The sequence below is a fragment of the Pelophylax lessonae genome (assembly GCF_965119305.1).
Source record: "Pelophylax lessonae genome assembly, chromosome: 3".
In the NCBI taxonomy this organism is placed as follows: Eukaryota; Metazoa; Chordata; class Amphibia; order Anura; family Ranidae; genus Pelophylax; species Pelophylax lessonae.
Window position 1 is genome coordinate 201,274,201 of NC_138770.1, and position 17,456 is coordinate 201,291,656.

Genomic DNA, 17,456 nt, shown 5'->3' on the forward strand with positions numbered 1-17,456 from the left:
TCCATTTCAATATTATCGCTTGCACAGTGCTCCTTGGAATGTTTAAAGCTTGGGAAATCCGGCTTTAAACTTCTCCACAACAGTATCTCGGACCTGCCTGGTGTGTTCCTTGTTCTTCATGATGCTCTCTGCGCTTTAAACGGACCTCTGAGACTATCACAGTGCAGGTGCATTTATACGGAGACTTGATTATACACAGGTGGATTCTATTTATCATCATTAGTCATTTAGGTCAACATTGGATCATTCAGAGATCCTTACTGAACTTCTGGAGAGAGTTTGCTGCACTGAAAGTAAAGGGGCTGAATAATTTTGCGCGCCCAATTTTTCAGTTTTTTATTTGTTAACAAAGTTTGAAATATCCAATACATTTCGTTCCACTTCATGATTGTGTCCCACTTGTTGTTGATTCTTCACAAAAAATTACAGTTTTATATCTTTATGTTTGAAGCCTGAAATGTGGCAAAATGTTGCAAAGTTCAAGGGGGCCGAATACTTTCGCAAGGCACTGTGTATATATATATATATATATATATATATATATATATCTCCTACGTTCTCTGACAGTCGCAGCCTGTTCGGTATACCTTTACGAGTGGGTAATGGCGCCCTCTGCAGGAGTAAGCTAGGCAGAGAAAGGTTAATAAAAAAACTTCACACTGAGACACACCTCTAGGGGCCTTCCCTCAGCCATTATCCTGACACAGTGAGCACTGTTCTCCAGTTTAGTGCTGCATAGCGTCAGGAGTAGGTCTAGGTCTTACCAGCTGGGACTTATGTCTCAGTTCTTTTGTTTTTTTATTTTAAAAAACAATTTTTTTCTTTGAAAATAGTCTTTTATTTCTCTTTCACTCACTATCGCTAGTTAGTCAGGGGGATCCCTGGAGAACTACAAGCGACAGCAGAGCTGGGCCTCGCACTGGATAATCTAGATCCTTATGGAGTCCCAGCCTGCCAATGAGCGTCGCAGGTCATTGGTGCGCCCAGGCCTCGCAATGACAGTGCCCATGAGGACGGGGACGAGCCTGTGGAGATCCATCTTCCCTGGGATGTCTCAACTTCGGAACGCCCGTGTGTTGCTAGCATCCCTTCCTGGCTGATGGCACCCCCACTCAGGGTGGGAGGTGTTCCGTATTGGAGCGGAGCTCACTAACCGTGGAATGGTGAGTGATGCTACCCCCGTGTCCCTGGGACAGTTGTCTGTGGGGTGTTATGTGGGCCCACTCCTGGGGGATGGCAGGAAAAGGTGGTCTCTGTGGTATCCCTCCTCCTAGCCATTTTGTGTGGCCCCTACCTCCCTGCCCCCACTGGAGGTGCACTGTGGTATACACTGCTATGGATGGTTGGCGTGGGGGCTTAGTGCATTCTTGGGGGTATTTCTGACAGTCACGGTTCAGACACTCCAGGAGTTCGGGTGGACCATCAACTTTCAGAAGTCGGCTCTGACCCCGTCAGTTCACCTTAATTACCTGGGGATGGTCTTGGACTCCGCTCAAGTGAAGGTTTTTCTCCCAAAGGAAAAACTTCGGGCCTTACCGTGCGAGATCAAGTCTCACAGGGACAACAATCTCTCCTTGCTGCGGGCCTGCATGCGGTCTCTGGGTCTGATGGTTTCGGCCTTCGAAGCCATCCCGTTCGCTCAGTTTCACAAGAGAACTCTGCAAGCAGAGATTCTTGCCAGGTGGGACAGAAAACCTCAGTCGTTGGACAGGAGGATATCTCTGAGCCACCTCACAAGGACGAACATTTCGCGGTGGCTCCTGTCACCAGCTCTGACACATGGCAAATCTTTTCGGCCTCTACTGTGGACGGTGATGACCACGGATGCCAGCCTGTCGAGCTGGGGTGTGGGGTGGAGTTCTGGATGCACTTTGTGCCCAGGGGACATGGTCGGTGGAGGAATCCTCCTTACCGATAAACATCTTGGAGCTCTGGGCAATCAAGCTCTGCTTGTTCCATCAGATGACTCGGCTATAGGGTTGCCTGGTTTGTGTTCAGTCGGACAACGCCACGGCAATGGCTTACATCAATCACCAAGGGGGCACCAAGAGTGCCTGGGCGGCCAAGGAAGTGGCCGAGATCCTGTCTTGGGCCGAGACGCACATTCCAGCGATTTCGGCTGTTCACATTCCGGGTGTGGAAAACTGGCAGGTGGACTATCTGAGTCGCCAGTCCCTGGACCAGGGGGAGTGGTCCCTGCATCCAGAGGTGTTTAGCCTCCTGTGTGCCCTGTGGGGGGACTCCGGACAGGGATCTGTTCGCGTCCCGTCTCAACCAATAGGTGGGAAGGTTTGTGGCCAGAACCCGCGAACGACTGGCCGCATCGGTCGTGGTACACAGACATCGTGCAGATGGTCGTCGAGCCTCCCTGGCAGCTTCTGCTGAGAGACGATCTACTGTCTCAAGGGCCAATCTTCCATCCTGCTTTAGAGTCTCTGGCTTTAACGGCGTGGCTGTTGAAAGCCAAGTTTTGAGAAACAAGGGTATCTCGAATGCTGTCATTCTTACCTTACTGACGGCATGGAAAGCCACCTCCAGGAAGATTTACTATTGTACCTGGAAGGCGTATATTGCATGGTGTGAATCGCAAGGGTTTCATACACGCTCCTTCTCGGTGGTGAGGATTTTGGCCTTCCCGCAGGAAGGTGTGGATTGGCGCTTGGCGTTGGCCATGATAAAAAGTCAGTTGTCGGCCTTAGACATTTTCTTCCAGCGTCCCTTGGCAACTAATTCCTTGATTTGAACCCTTATTCAAGCGGTGCGTCATTTGGCTCCCCCGAGGAAGGAATTTTGCAACGGCCTCCCTTTGAGAACATCAGAGAAATACCTCTGCCTGTGTTGTCCCAAAAAGTTGCCTTTCTGGTGGCTGTCACCTCTGCTGGCATATATATATTTATAAAAATTACATAAATCTTTTCCCTAGTTTGTAGACGCGATAACTTTTGCGCAAACCAATCAAAATACGCTTATTGGGATTTTTTTTACCAAAAATATGTAGCAGAATACAAATTGGCCTAAAAGGATGGAAAATTTTGATTTTTTTTTTTGGGAATGTTATATAGCAGAAAATGAAAAATATTGTTTTTTTTTCAGAATTTTTGCGTTTTTTTTGTTTATAGCACAAAAAATAAAAATCACACAGGTGATCAAATACCACCAAAAGAAAGCTCTATTTGTGGGGGAAAAAAAGGCATAATTTTTATTTAGGCACAGTGTCGCACGACCGTGCAATTGTCCGTTAATCAGTGCCGAATCGCAAAAAAATGGCCTGTTCATTAAGGGGGAAAATCTTCCAATCCAGAAGTTGTTAAAGCATTAAATACAGCACTGTGCTTATGCTGTGTCATTTGGTCCCCTGAAACACTGGGAATACCTGGCTGATCCTGCCTAGCTATACCCTCCCCTCTGTAAACTGACAAAAATATGACTTGCTGGCAATATTATTAGGAAAATAATACTTAAAAATATGGTAAGGCTGGCATATTTTCCAGAAAAGATAGCAACTCTACCAGTGTCAGACTGATAGTTCATTAGATGCTTCATCTCTAATGCTAAAGGTTCAAAAGCATGGTGAAAGAGAACAAAGTGTGTAAATAATGCAGACAGATTTAAAGCAGAACAAAAGGTAAAAATGCTTACATAAGTTCCAATGGTCCAAAGCACGCAAAGTCCATTCCCTTCACCAGCATCTTCTCCCTGGATTCTTCCTGCTGCCAGTCTTCAGCCACCTTGATTGGCCAGTGGGGGATGACATCACTTCCATGCATGGATAGAAGTGCAGTCATCCCAGCACACAAACGGAGCTGTGCATGTGCATGTGTACATCCTGCAATCTTCACAATTTTTTATTTTTTGACCTTTGACATTCTGCAATCTTCACAACTTTTTTATTGTACAGTCTGTAAACTGACCACAGTATATCATGGCCGCTGAGCCCTGTGTGGTCAGTGTACGTGCCTCCGTCATCCGTAGCTCTGCTCTCCGCTCTGCTCCTGTGTCCTGCTCCCCCCTCCCTCCCTAGCTCGTACCAGTTGCCCCACCCCCCCACCACCCCAATTCTGCTGGTATCATAACTACTTGTTGTTACTAAAGTCCCCTGTTATAATAAATGCTGTGCCCCACTGTATGTGTTTTCTAAAAAATCCACCGACAAATACCTTATTTTGTTGCGCCGCTCGGTGGTCACGTGACTGGTCATCTCTCTCCTCCTCCCGGCTGAGGCCAGCTGGGGATTCTCAGCCCCGCCCGCTTTCCTGTCAGACCTGGAGAGGAGAGAGACAGCCGGTCACGTGACTGTCCATCGCTGCTATAAAATAAGGTATTTATCGGCGGATTTTTTAGAAAACACATACAGTGGTCCCCGGCATTTATTATAAGAGAGGGGAGGGTTGAATCGAGATTGCAATTTTTTTAATGATTAATTGTGCAGCTCTAGATGTATGCATTGGTACATTGATAGTGATGCTTCTTATTTTCTTTAACAGGGAGTTTGTGCTAACATCTACATTGATTTAGCACTACGGTTGAAATTTGCAACTAAGAACCACTGTCTGCCTTTTCTTGTGATTTCAGGCGTTACTTGTCCATGCTAAAAAGTTTTTCTGTGGCGGAGTTCTTATTCACCCATTCTGGGTCCTCACTGCAGCACATTGCTTCAAACAGGCTCAAAATAATGCAAAGTACTATGTACGGCTCGGTATGTACCTGTTTATACTACTTATTTGTGTTTTGCTTAATACTTGTCTAAGAATTATGGCAACATGGCAGCTTTGATCTGATGACACCCTGTAGAAATTTAACTTACCCTCCTAAAACTAATTTTTATTAGAACAGCCTCTGTTTAGACCAATTTGACAGACAGAAGAAATGCTTTAGAAGATTTTACCTCGCTGGCTAGATACTGGAGTGTTATTGTTCCTTCTGTTAGAAATTGCAGGGCCCCGTACAGACTACCTGGCAGGGCCCCCCCCAAGAAAATATTAAAGATATATTTAGCTAAAATTACAACAAAATCACTATTAGCAGACACAAATATAACATAACTCGCATAATTCCTGCTAAATCTAAAAAAAATATACAGTCTGGGCAAGTTGGAGCTCAGTGATCAGAGAGACAGAGAGAGAGAGCAACAAAGTTACAATTTACAAATAAACTCCTGAGCAGAGATAAGTGCTGGTGGGGGGGGGGGGGGGGCACAAAAGGGAGGGGGATTAGTGAGGGACAACTGTCTCTTTCTCAACAGATAAAAGCTGATAGCAGTGAGAGGGACAGATCAGATTCAGGTGCTGGAGGAAGATTTCTGTATTTGTTGTCCATCACTAATCCCCCTCTCTGTGTGGGCCCCCCTGTGTGCTCGGGCCCCCTACAAGAGGGCTGGTGGTCCCCCCCTATCAGCGGCCATGGTACCAATACCACACGCCTTGGTTAGGCCTCTGCTGATTTGTCCCTCCCCTCAACACATTTCCCCTCTCGCCCCATCCCCCCCCTTTTTTTCTCTTCCGTCTTCACCCCTTCTTTTGATTCAATCCATTCAAAAAATTAGAAGGCATTGGGAAACAGACTCTGGTTGGCAGCAGGCCTTAGAGGTCTTTTACACATATTTGGCTGCGAGTCTTATTCTTTACTTTTGTTCAATTCCCTTGCATTGTGTTCTGTATATCAAACGAGAGGACGCTGGCCTTCACAATACTATTGTAATGGAGGCCATACACCACGGGTTGCAGGAAAGAAAGTCACACGATTCCCCCATCAACAAGGGCAGTGCTGACAGGGGAATCAACAATTGTCTTCTCCCGGCGGGGGAGGTGGTGAGGGCCAGTGGGGGAAGCAAACCCCGCCAGGAGAAGACAGTAATTATCACTAGCGGCTAGCAAAAATCACAAGAGGTTTGTTGAACCCAAATTGATTGGTTGATCGATAAACATGGTACATTCAGCCTGCCCATTAACAATTCGAATCTCGGCTGGTTTCTGCTGAACTAAGATTGGAACCATGTATGGCCGGCCTAACAGTTGTTTGTGTTTATTTACAAATATTTCACTCAGCTGCTTTTGAGGTGTCTTGATTCAAGGTTGGGTTTGTCAAACTATGCCTTTCTTTAAATAATAAAAAGAGAAAAAAAAAAGTTTTCCCTTTCGTTCATCGACGGACACATCGCTCCATAAATCATAACTACAGTAATGGGTTATATTGCCTCCTCCAGGTGTAGGACTAGGCAGAACAAAAAACACCTGGCTACGCCCACGGACTGTCCTTAGCTGGTATATAACCCCCTCTCTGCTCTGGGTAATCAGATTTATTTTGTCTAGTCAGCAGTAAGGACCTAGGCTCCTGGCTGGGATCTCTGGTCCTAGCAATTTTCTCCTTCATTACATCTTTTTTGTTTTCTCTTGGGAAATCTACAATCAACAGCCCGGTTGGGTGATGGGCTGGATAATCTAGATCCATTGGTCCCCCCAGCCCAACCAGCGAGCATGTGCAGACCACAGCTATGCGCTAGGTCGGCCACGACATAGCCTCACAGACAGAGGCAGGCCTGCGAGTTAAATGTCTCACAGGGTCGCATACAACCGGGCTTGGGTCTGAGTCGCAGCGGTCCCTTGGCCAACAGCTCCCCTACTTTGGTGGCGAGGAGTTCTGTCTCGAGCGTTACTCGCACCATGGAAGGATAAATACAGTCCCCCCTCTCCCCTTTTGGTGGTTTTCTTTGGGGTGGACACGGGGTAACCTCTGGGAATGGTTGGACCTGCCTGCAGGTTCCCTCCTCCCATCCTTAAATCCCTTACTGAGCTGGGCTTCCCCCACTCCCATCTCAGTGCAGAGACTCCCCAGTGGGGGGTCCCAGTGCAGAGACCAGTGCAGAGTGCACAGCAGAATGTCCCCTAAACGTGTGTCCTACCTTCAGGGGGGGTCCTCTTACAGAGGGTGCAGCGTTGCAAAGAGCGCAGGAAAGATCTTGGCAGCATGCTTCAGTGTTTGTAGCTGATGATGGCCAATTTCTCTTAGCCTGGCTGGTCAGCCATGTTTGTGTGGTCAGATGATGTCACGGGGGCCATTTTTCCTTAGTCTGGCTGGTCTCCAGGTGGCGGCCATGTTTGTGTAGCCAGATGATGTCCCGGGGGCCATTTTCCCTGAGCCTGTTTGATGCTGGAAACAGCTGAAGCCTCGTGGGGATGCCAAAACTCTTCTTCTTCCTCAGGTTCCTCTTCCTGGGCCCGGGACATATGAACAGGGATAGCATCCATGATGATGCTGGGTTCGAATTCTCGGCTCTCCTCCGGTTGGTAGGGTGGGTCTTGGGGGGTCCCTGTTATCTCTCTCTCTGCTGATAGGTGCCCTGAGTCTAGAGGGGATCCTTTAGTGGTGCCAAAAGATCGTTGTTGTACTGCAAGGTCTTCCTTTCCTTATGGAGCCTCAGGATCACATCTCCCCCACTGACCCTCTCATGGAGGTGGCAGGTCCCCCGGAACCCCAACTTCCCATGGTTGCACTGATGGTGGTCCTGCAGTCCTTAGTGTCCCGGGTGGAAGTGGTGTGTGGGCAAAGGCCAAGGAGGAAGGAAGCATCCCCCGCCTTCCCCTGCTCAGACTGTCTCATCTGATTCTGAGTTTGATGCCGCTGTGGATGGGGCCCATCCAGGGGGATTTAATATCAAACCCCCTGATCCATTCGATAGTGAGAATGATTCCTCCATGGTTGCAGCAGCGAATGAAAAAGCGCTGGTAGACACATTTATCACTGCAGTGCGTGAGACTTTAAAAATGGAGGATAGGGGTGATGTAGCCACGGACGTGGCTGTGTAGTTTGGTACGGACAAGTCGAATCATACTCCAAAGGTGTTTCCTTATGTGCCTTATTTCCTGTAATGGGAACAACCAAAATTACCCTATGTGGGCCCAAATGTTTTGCTGTACATTAGCCCGTGAGTGGTCACTTTTAAAAAAGTGGGCTAGTCCACCAGTGGTGGACCCTCCTGTTTCCAGGTTGAATAAAGCAACCATGATCCCAGTAAAGGAATCCCCGTCCTTTAAGGACCCGGCTGACAAGAAAGCAGAGGCTGTGGCACGCAGCATGTTTACTATGGCTGGTTCGGCATTGCAGCCAGTCTTTGCCTCAGCCCTGGTGTATCAGACCCTAACTGACCGGGCCAAACTTTTGCGCCAGGGCCTGGGGGCGTGAGCAGGTCCCCGCTGCTTATGTTAATTTAGCAGACCAGTTGATCTATGGGCTTCAGTTTATTTGTGATGCAGCTTTGGATATAGCTCCTGTGCTGTCCAAACTCTCTGTTTCAGCTGTGGTGATTAGGCGCATGCTGTGGCTTAAGAATTGGTCTGCAGACCAAGCCTCTAAGAAAGCTCTCATTGATCTGCCCTTTCAAGGCAATCGTTTGTTTGGGGCTACCCTGGATGACATCATTAAGGGTATCACGTGGGGGAAGAGTACTTTCCTGCCACAGTCAAGGAAAGGGAAGGAGTGTTGCTGCAGTCGTGGGGCCCTCCTTCTCAGCCCATAGAAAATTATTTTGTGCTTCTGGGACAGAGAATAAGGGAAATAGATCTTTTCAATCTTCCTTGGAAGGTTCCAAGCAACCTTGGTTGGGTAAGCCTAAAGCTAGCTTCCCCGGACCAGCAGACAAGACTCCTTCAGCATGAAGGTCTGCCCTCACCCATTATTGAAGTGGAGGGACATCTTCGCTGGTTTCCGGCCCCGGGGACTTCTTTGGTGAGCATCAAGGAGATCCACAAAATGTTTCTTTTGGGTGTACCCAGAAAGGGGGACAAAGCTTGTCCTTTTCAGGTTTTTTAGGTCCCGAGTCTCCTTGTGCGGACTACCTAAGGTCACCCCTATCCCTGTCCAGAGAATTGATTTACCTAGGTCTGATTCTATTTCTGACCAGGGTGGCCCTTCCTCTGCACAAACTTTAGGGACCACAGGCCGTGATTCCCCGGCTGCTGTCACACAGATAGTTCTCTCTACCATTTTGCATACAGGCTCCATCTTCAAGACAGTTCTGTTTGCACAGTCTTATATGCAGCCCCTTTAGCAGGTTCGGCTCCACAGGGAAAGGGAAGGAGCTGTGCTGGAGATGGTGGCCCTCCTTCTCAGCCCATAGAAAATTATTTTGTGCTTCTGGGACGAAGAATAAGGGAAATAGATCTTTTAAATCTTCCCCGGGAGGTTCCAAGCAACCTTGGTCGGGTAAGGCTAAGTTTGTGATGAGGTCACGTGGTCCTCTGACAGACACCACAGGCGTCCAAGGGCCACGGTAAGGCCAGTATCATGCTCAGCTAAGGCTTCTTACGCAGTTACTGCGAGGAATCAAGAGCGAGGATCTTCCAGTCATCCTGGTGGCAGTAAACGTCCCCTGGGGGCTTCCTCTCAGAGAAGAACAGTTGTCCCAAGGGCTGATCTATCCTGCTATAAAGTCACTGGTTTTAATGGCTTAGCTATTGAAAGCCAGGTACAGAGGGATAGAGGTATATCTGGATTAGTGATCCCTACTATGGTTAAGGCGAGAAAGTCGTCTTCCAGCAAGATGTACCATCATACGTGAAAAGTGTACATTTTTTGGTGTGAGTCGATTGACGCTCATCCTCAATCCTTTTCTGTGGCTCATATCTTAACCTTTCTTCAACAGGGCGTTGACCAGAAGTTGGCCTTCAGTACCATCAAGGGCCAGGTGTCTGCCCTGGCAATCTTATTTCAGCGACCTCTAGGCACACCCTCTTTAGTTCGTGCCTTCATTCAGGGGGTTTGACATGTGGCTTCACCTGCACCGTCTCTTTTGCCGCCATGGGATTTAAATTTAGTACTTTCGGTTTTCCGGAAACCTCCATTTGAGAATATTCGGGAGATTCCCTTGCCTACTTTATCCCAGAAGGTGACATTCTTGGTGGCTATTACCTCGGCCCGCAGGTTATTGGAATTGGCGTTATTATCCTGTCTCAGTCCCCATTTAGTGGTCCATAGGGATAAAGTGGTTCTTCATCCCTGTCCATCATTCCTGCCCAAAGTTGTCTCTGACTTCTATTTGAATGAGGACATTATGTTGCCTTCCTTGTGTCCCAAGCCAGCTCATCCCAAGGAATTTGCCTTGCATACCTTGGATGTGGTTCGTGCGATTCGGCTGTATTGGGCAGCTAGTCCTTCGGAAGTCCGACTTGCTTTTTGTGGTTACGGACGGACCAAGAAAAGGGCTGGCCGCTTCTTCGGCTACCATTTCCAGATGGATCAAACACATGGTGACTCAGGCCTAATCCATTAAAGATTGGGTTCCACCTTTCCCTGTCACGGTGCATTCTACTCGGGCGGTGAGTGCTTCCTGGGCCTTCCGTCATCAGGCATCAATATCGCAAGTTTGCAAGGCAGGTACTTGGTCGTCCATGCATACCTTTACAAAACTCTGTAAGGTAGATACTTTGGCATCTGCGGATGCTTCTTTTGGTCGCAAAGATTTGCAGGCTGCTAATTAAGAGGGGCTGTTCCCTCTTGAGGGGTGTTTTTTCTTTAAAACTTTATTTTTCAGACGGGGCTCCTGTGACCCAGTTAAGGCTCCTATATCCTGGTTAAAGGCTCTTATGTTTAGCCTTATTTTCCCCACCCCTCATTTTCCTTTTGGCACTGCTTTTAGATGTCCCACTAGTTATGATTTATGGAGCGATGTGTCTGTCGATCAACGAAAGAGAAAATGTGATTTTCGGACTTATCGTAAAATCCATTTCTCTGAGTTCATCGACAGACACAGCACCCACCCCTTTATGGAGTTTGCATAATTCTAATACTGCTTGCAACAAAACTGATCACCTAGAGCAGAGAGGGAGTTATATTCCAGCTGAGGAGGGCCTATGGGCATGGCCAGGTGTTTTTGTTCTGCCTAGTCCTACTCCAAAAATCCAATTTTTCCCTGTAATTGCTTTAGAGTGCATTGAAGTTAATTTACTAAAAGAATAGCACATACTCGCTTGTCAATTTTTATTTGCAAAGTGAACTTACTTACATTCACCTCATTCACTAAGCTAATTAAAAACTAACTTTAAAAAGAATATCCAGTCATGTTCTAGGAAAATATAGGATTTTTGTTAAGAGACTTAGATGACTGAAATAAGCAGATCTTTACCTCAATCGCTATGCTAAGTATAAATTCATTTTTCAGAGTAGAAAAGATTCTCTTAACTTGTGAATTAAGTAAAGCTGTTATGTTTTCAAGCATCCAATCATAAGAAAGCAAAAATCCGGTTTTGTTTTTTCTCATTTCCCTTAAACATGATTGGTTATTGTTTGTGAAATAATATTTTTTTGTCTTCACCTCAATCACTGAGGTAAGGGAAAATTTATTTTGAAAGTGAATATGTTCTGCTCTGATTGTTGTGGGTCAATGCATTTTGTGTATTGCTGCTTGTTTTTTAACCACTTGCCGACCAGCCGCAGTACTTATACTGTGGAAGGTGGGCTGTGTCCTGCGAAAGGGCGTACCTGTACATCGTTTCGCGGGACAGCTAGTGGGGGCCCGTGGAGACAGAATGGTGGTCTGCCGTTGTAAACACGGCAGACCGCTATTCACAGCATAAAGAATTATACTGTGTACAAAAAGTCCTTATAGTGCTTAAAATAGGATGATGATAAGGTAATCCGCAGCAGTATTAAAGCACAGACTTGATAGAAGTGGTGTTAAACCTTCACCTCCACACCTTCACCCAGTGCTCTAAATAGATACTCCGTACCAGAAGGATATGACCCCTTGATTATAGGGGGTCACAACAAGCATTGATATCCACACCGAATCCGGATCATCCACATAACCTTTCCTCTCAACATCAAAGATGTGTGGCCAGATAGTAGTGGAACTCCAAATTAAAGGACCGGTATATGCCTCTGTTCCTCGAGGAACAGAGGTGAATCAGAGCTCCTGTCCTGTTACTTAATTTCTCACTGATGTACAGACTGATCCTCTCCTTGCTGACCCTATCTGCTGCACAGGCAGCCTCTCATGGACAATGGGCATATACCGGTCCTTTAATTTGGAGTTCCACTACTATCTGGCCACACATCTTTGATGTTGAGAGGAAAGGTTATGTGGATGATCCGGATTCGGTGTGGATATCAATGCTTGTTGTGACCCCCTATAATCAAGGGGTCATATCCTTCTGGTACGGAGTATCTATTTAGAGCACTGGGTGAAGGTGTGGAGGTGAAGGTTTAACACCACTTCTATCAAGTCTGTGCTTTAATACTGCTGCGGATTACCTTATCATCATCTTATTTTAAGCACTATAAGGACTTTTTGTACACAGTATAATTCTTTATGCAGAGTTTGTGGTTTATCAACCAATGACATTAAGCACTTTGGATAACTTCTTTTATTTATTCATTTATTTATATGCACTTATGCACTTTTTTTGTTGAGCGCAATATATACTTTCAAAATTTCACATTTATCATGTTAACACGTTGTTTGGTTGCTGCTCGCAGTGTGGAAGATATTCATATTTATATTTTCACAGTTTTATATTTATATATTTATTCAATTTTTGTATTCACGATTAATGCACTATAATTTGTGCACAAGCACCCATTTGCGCAGTTCATTTTTTGGTTAACACCATTTTTTCCTATTATGTTTTATAACAGAAAGTAAAAAATACTGTTTTTTTTTCTTTCAGAATTGTCTCTCTTTTTTTTTTGTTTAAAGCGCAAAAAAATAAAAATGGCAGAGGTGGTCAAATACTACCAAAAGAAAGCTCTATTTGTGGGAAAAAACACGACTGCTCAATCGTCAGTTAAAGTAACGCAGTGCCGTATCGCAAAAAATGACCTAGTCATTAAAGGGGGTAAAACCTTCCGGTCCAGAAGTGGTTAAAGCAACACTCCATCCAAAGCTATTTGTTTTGGTACTGCTGGAGAGTTTAGTCAATTTGCAAATTTTTATAGATCTCAGAAACTCAATACAAAAGAAATGTAACTTATTTTATATAATGCAGGGTGGAAATAGGACCGCTCCAGGAAAGACAGACAGACTCAAAAGTATTGGGATGCTTGCCTTTACACTCACATGAACTTTAATTCATACCAGTCTTAGGCTGGCCATACACTGCACAATTTTCTTATTCAATTTCCTTTAGATTTACCTTCAACTATGTAGTGCTAGGGAAAATAAAAGTTCTAAATGGCCTGCATTCTAATGCAAACACCTTTATCGACGTGTTAAGTCCATACAGCATAAAAGCATAGGAGACACTAACAGCAAACAGCTAACGCGTTTCACACCCTTCACTGGCACTTAACCACTTAAGCCCCGGAAGATTTTACCCCCATTCCGACCAGGGGGTATTTTGCGATTCGGCACTGCGTGACTTTAACGGACAATTGCGCGGTCGTGCGACGCTGTACCTAAACAAATTTGGCGTCCTTTTTTTCCCACAAACAGAGCTTTCTTTTGGTGGTATTTGATCACCTGTGCGATTTTTTGATCACGCGCTATAAACAAAAAAAGAGCGTCAATTTTGCAAAAATAGCAATATTTTTCACATGTTTTTATATGAAATTCCCCCCCAAAAAAATGTAAAAATCAAAATTTTTTAACATTTTCGGCCAATTTGTTTTATGCTACCTATGTTTGGTAAAAAAAAATCGCAAAAAGCGTATTTTGATTGGTTTGCGCAAAAGTTATTTTACTAACAAAGGGAAAGATTTTTGTCATTTTTGTTGTTTTTTTTTTTAACGCGTAATGGCGGCGATCTGCGATTTTTTTTTGCGGTACTGCGACATTGGGGCGGACAGATCGGACCCTTGACTGACATTTGTGACACTTTTGGGGTTACCAGTGACATTTCTACAGTAATCAGTGCTATACATATGCACTGTTACTGTAAAAATACACTGGTAGTGAAGGGGTTAACTTTATTTGGGAGGGAGGGGCTGTGTGTGTCCCTAGGGGCGTGCTTTCTACTGTGATTGGCTGTGGCTTGAGCTGTAAGGACACTGATCAACGGATCTACATACTAGCGTTTACACAAGCTGCCTGACATTCTCCCTCTCCCCTGCCGATCGCCGAGTGACCGGCGGACATCGGGTCCGCTGGTCACACGCGGGGGGGTCCGTGACCACGCGGGAGCGGGAGCGCGCCTCCGGGGGCGCGCGCTCGCTCCCTAGACCCTCACAAGCTAGTGACGTAGCCCTACGTCACTTTGCCTGTGAGGGGCTGACTGCCGACGTAGATCTGCGTTAGGCAGTCGGCAAGTGGTTAATCATATCTGACTGAATGTAGTGCTAGGACCTGCCTGATTGGATACAAATTGAAAGTGTTTAGGTTTAACTTTATATTATATGGTTTTGGTAAATCTGAAGGAAAATTGAACAAGAAAATTGTATGGTGTATGGCCAGCCTTAGTCCATAGGTTTCAATACTAAGTTGGCCCACCCTTTGCAGCTATAACCGCTTCAACTCTTCTGGAAAGGCTGTCCACAAGGTTTAGAAGTGTATCTATGGGAATGTTTGACCATTCTTCCAGAAGCGCATTTGTGAGGTCAGGCACTGATGTTGGACGAGAAGCCCTGGCTCCCGGTCTCTGCTGAAAAGGTGTTCTGTTGTGTTGAGGTCAGGGCTCTGTGCAGGCCAGTCAAGTTTCTCCACTCTAAACTTGCTCAGCCATGTCTTTATAGACCTAGCTTTGTGCACTGGTCCAAATCTTTTGGTAGAGGGGGATTATGGGGTGGGATTCTTTTTCAGGGGTTGGGCTTTGCCTCTTAGGTTCAGTGAAGGGAACGCTTAAGGCGTGAACATACCAAGACATTTTGGACAATTTCATGCTCCCAGCTTTGTGGGAACAGTTTGGGGATGACCCCTTCCTGTTCCAATGTGACTTCGCACCAGTGCAGCACCCCAGAAAAAATTGTCGTTAAACCACCTCCCTAATTTTTTACAAATTTAGTGCATATTGAATAGAAAATGACCCAGAGATGTTGTTAAAACTGTTATACTTCAGTTTTTTGCTAGTGGACTCTCCATTCAAATGTGCACTCCCCATTCCAAACGTATCAGCTAAAATAATTTAAATCTTGGAAGGATTTACATAATTTATTTGTGGGCACTTTTTAATAAAACTGTGGCCTTCCTTTAAATTAGGGGTGGGAAAACTTTTTTCTGCCAAGGGCCATTTGGATATTTTTAACATTATTCGGGGGCCGTACAAAATTATCAACTTAAAAATTAGCCTGTTATATTTGGTCAAACATTTAATTAACTCACCCGTTATGTGATGGCTGGAACTGCTTCTCTTTGGGGAGGTGTGTGATGTTAGGTGGTGTTGGCGATGTTGCTACTCGCAACTGGTTTTCCAGGTTTGCGTTGATCAGTCCTGGAGCACAGTTGCCTTTGCGGTGGTAAGTTTTGAAAAGTACTGCTGGTGGGTACTGGCGGTGGGACTGCTGGCTGGTACTGCTGACTGCTACAGCTGTCTGGTACTACTGGTGGCTACTGCTGGCTGGTACTGCTGATGGGAAATGCTGTCTGGTACTGCTGTGGGTATTGTTGGCTGGTACTGCAGTGGGTACTGCTGGCTCAGGCTGTTACTGCTGGCTGGTACTGCTGTGGGTATTGCTGGCTGGTACTGCTGTGGGTACAGACAAAAGAAAAAGGGGCGCACCGACCTAGTGCATCACCACTAAAACCATTTATTAAAATATTAAAAAGTATACAATATACTCACAAGGCAGGTGTGATAATACACACATCAACATTGCATATACAATCTCCAAGGCAGCCAAGGTCCCATACGAAGCCGAATGGCATGCAGAGTGCCGCATGGGGCTGCTGTGGCTGGTCTGACGCGTTTCAGAGGCGAACCCCCTTCCTCAGAGCCAGAAAAGTTGCTGCAAGGGGGTTCGCCCCTGAAACGCGTCAGCCCAGCCACAGCATCCCCATACGGCACTCTGCATGCCATTCAGCTACCTATGGGACCTTGGCTACCTTGGAGATTGTATATGCAATGTTGATGTGTGTATTATCACACCTGCCTTGTGAGTATATTGTATACTTTTTAATATTTTAATAAATGGTTTTAGTGGTGATGCACTAGGTCGGTGTGCCCCTTTTTCTTTTGTCTTTTCTCTCAGTTGGTTCTGGATACCCTTGATCCTGAGGGGGCAGCAAGACCATTGGCTTTTTTACACCTGAGTCTGAAGTTCATCTCTCTTCCCTCTGTCATATTCTACTTGAGCGCAGAAGATTTGCTTTACTACTGCTGTGGGTACTGCTGGCTTAGGTTGGTACTGCTGGCTGGTACTGCTGTGGGTACCGCTGGCTCAGGCTGGTACTGCTGTGGGGACTGTTGTCTGGTACTGCTGGCTCAGGCTGGTACTGCTAGCTGGTACTGTTGTGGATACTACTGGCTGGTACTGCTGGCTCAGGCTGGTACCACTGGCTAGTACTGCTGGCTGGTGCTGCTGTGGGTACTGCTGGCTGGTTAACTAAATAGGATATCTACGCCTATCCCTGGTGCAGCAAAAAACAGGGGCGAAATAAAATAAAAAGACATGTGCCACGTCCTGAATGTCAGAAATGCAAAAAAAAAGGGGAGAAATAAATGGACTTTAAGGGCACCGTAATGAAAAACATAACACTTTATTTGGGATAAGTATTAAAACCACAGAAGTGTGTATCGACCGATCAACATGGACAATTTCATTGATCAGAGGATGCAAGTGATAGGTGAGTGAGGGGAACCTCACCACCTGGGACATACAGTGCAACAAACAATACAAGATTGCATTTGAATAATATACAAAAGAGAAATAGGGCGCTATACGCTGCACACAGACCGCACCACGGTGCAGGCAACGCAGAGCGTCCTGTACAATATGATGACAACTTCCCAAAGGAAATAAAACAATATATCCAATTGCTCTACATGTTTCGTCTGGTGTTCAGACTTCATCCGGAGCGGTTTGGAATATAGATTCCATAGGAAGATGTTGTTGGAGCCAACCAATAGGCACCAAAATTATAGACCAATCTTGTAATACGTAATCACGAGGGGTGACCTGTTGAGGTAGCTGGAGGAGCACGCGCTGCTTAAGGTCAGATAAAAAGGTAATCAGGTAGTCACAATATAGGGTATGCCTGTCCCATACATAACCGGACATGAGGCATATAGTAAAATAGCAGGCAGTTCCTCCAGAGCGAGAAAAGCATGCAGCGCGTCCTCCAAATGCTCCTCAGGAACCCAGATCAGTGACCCCCGGATGGGGAATGACCGCCATAGGTCATGCTTTTCTCGCTCTGGAGGAACTGCCTGCTATTTTACTATATGCCTCATGTCCGGTTATGTATGGGACAGGCATACCCTATATTGTGACTACCTGATTACCTTTTTATCTGACCTTAAGCAGCGCGTGCTCCTCCGGCTACCTCAACAGGTCACCCCTCGTGATTACGTATTACAAGATTGGTCTATAATTTT

General features: G+C 45.9%; 1 protein-coding gene across 1 annotated transcript in view; it reads left to right on the forward strand.

Annotated features, from left to right (window-relative positions):
• Window positions 1–17,456, forward strand: part of PROC (protein C, inactivator of coagulation factors Va and VIIIa) — a 109,198-nt gene that overhangs the window by 89,525 nt on the left and 2,217 nt on the right. The window contains exon 8 of the mRNA XM_082249423.1: window positions 4,573–4,696. Within this exon, the coding sequence (XP_082105549.1) occupies window positions 4,573–4,696 (124 nt within the window). The remainder of the gene's footprint in view (window positions 1–4,572; window positions 4,697–17,456) is intronic.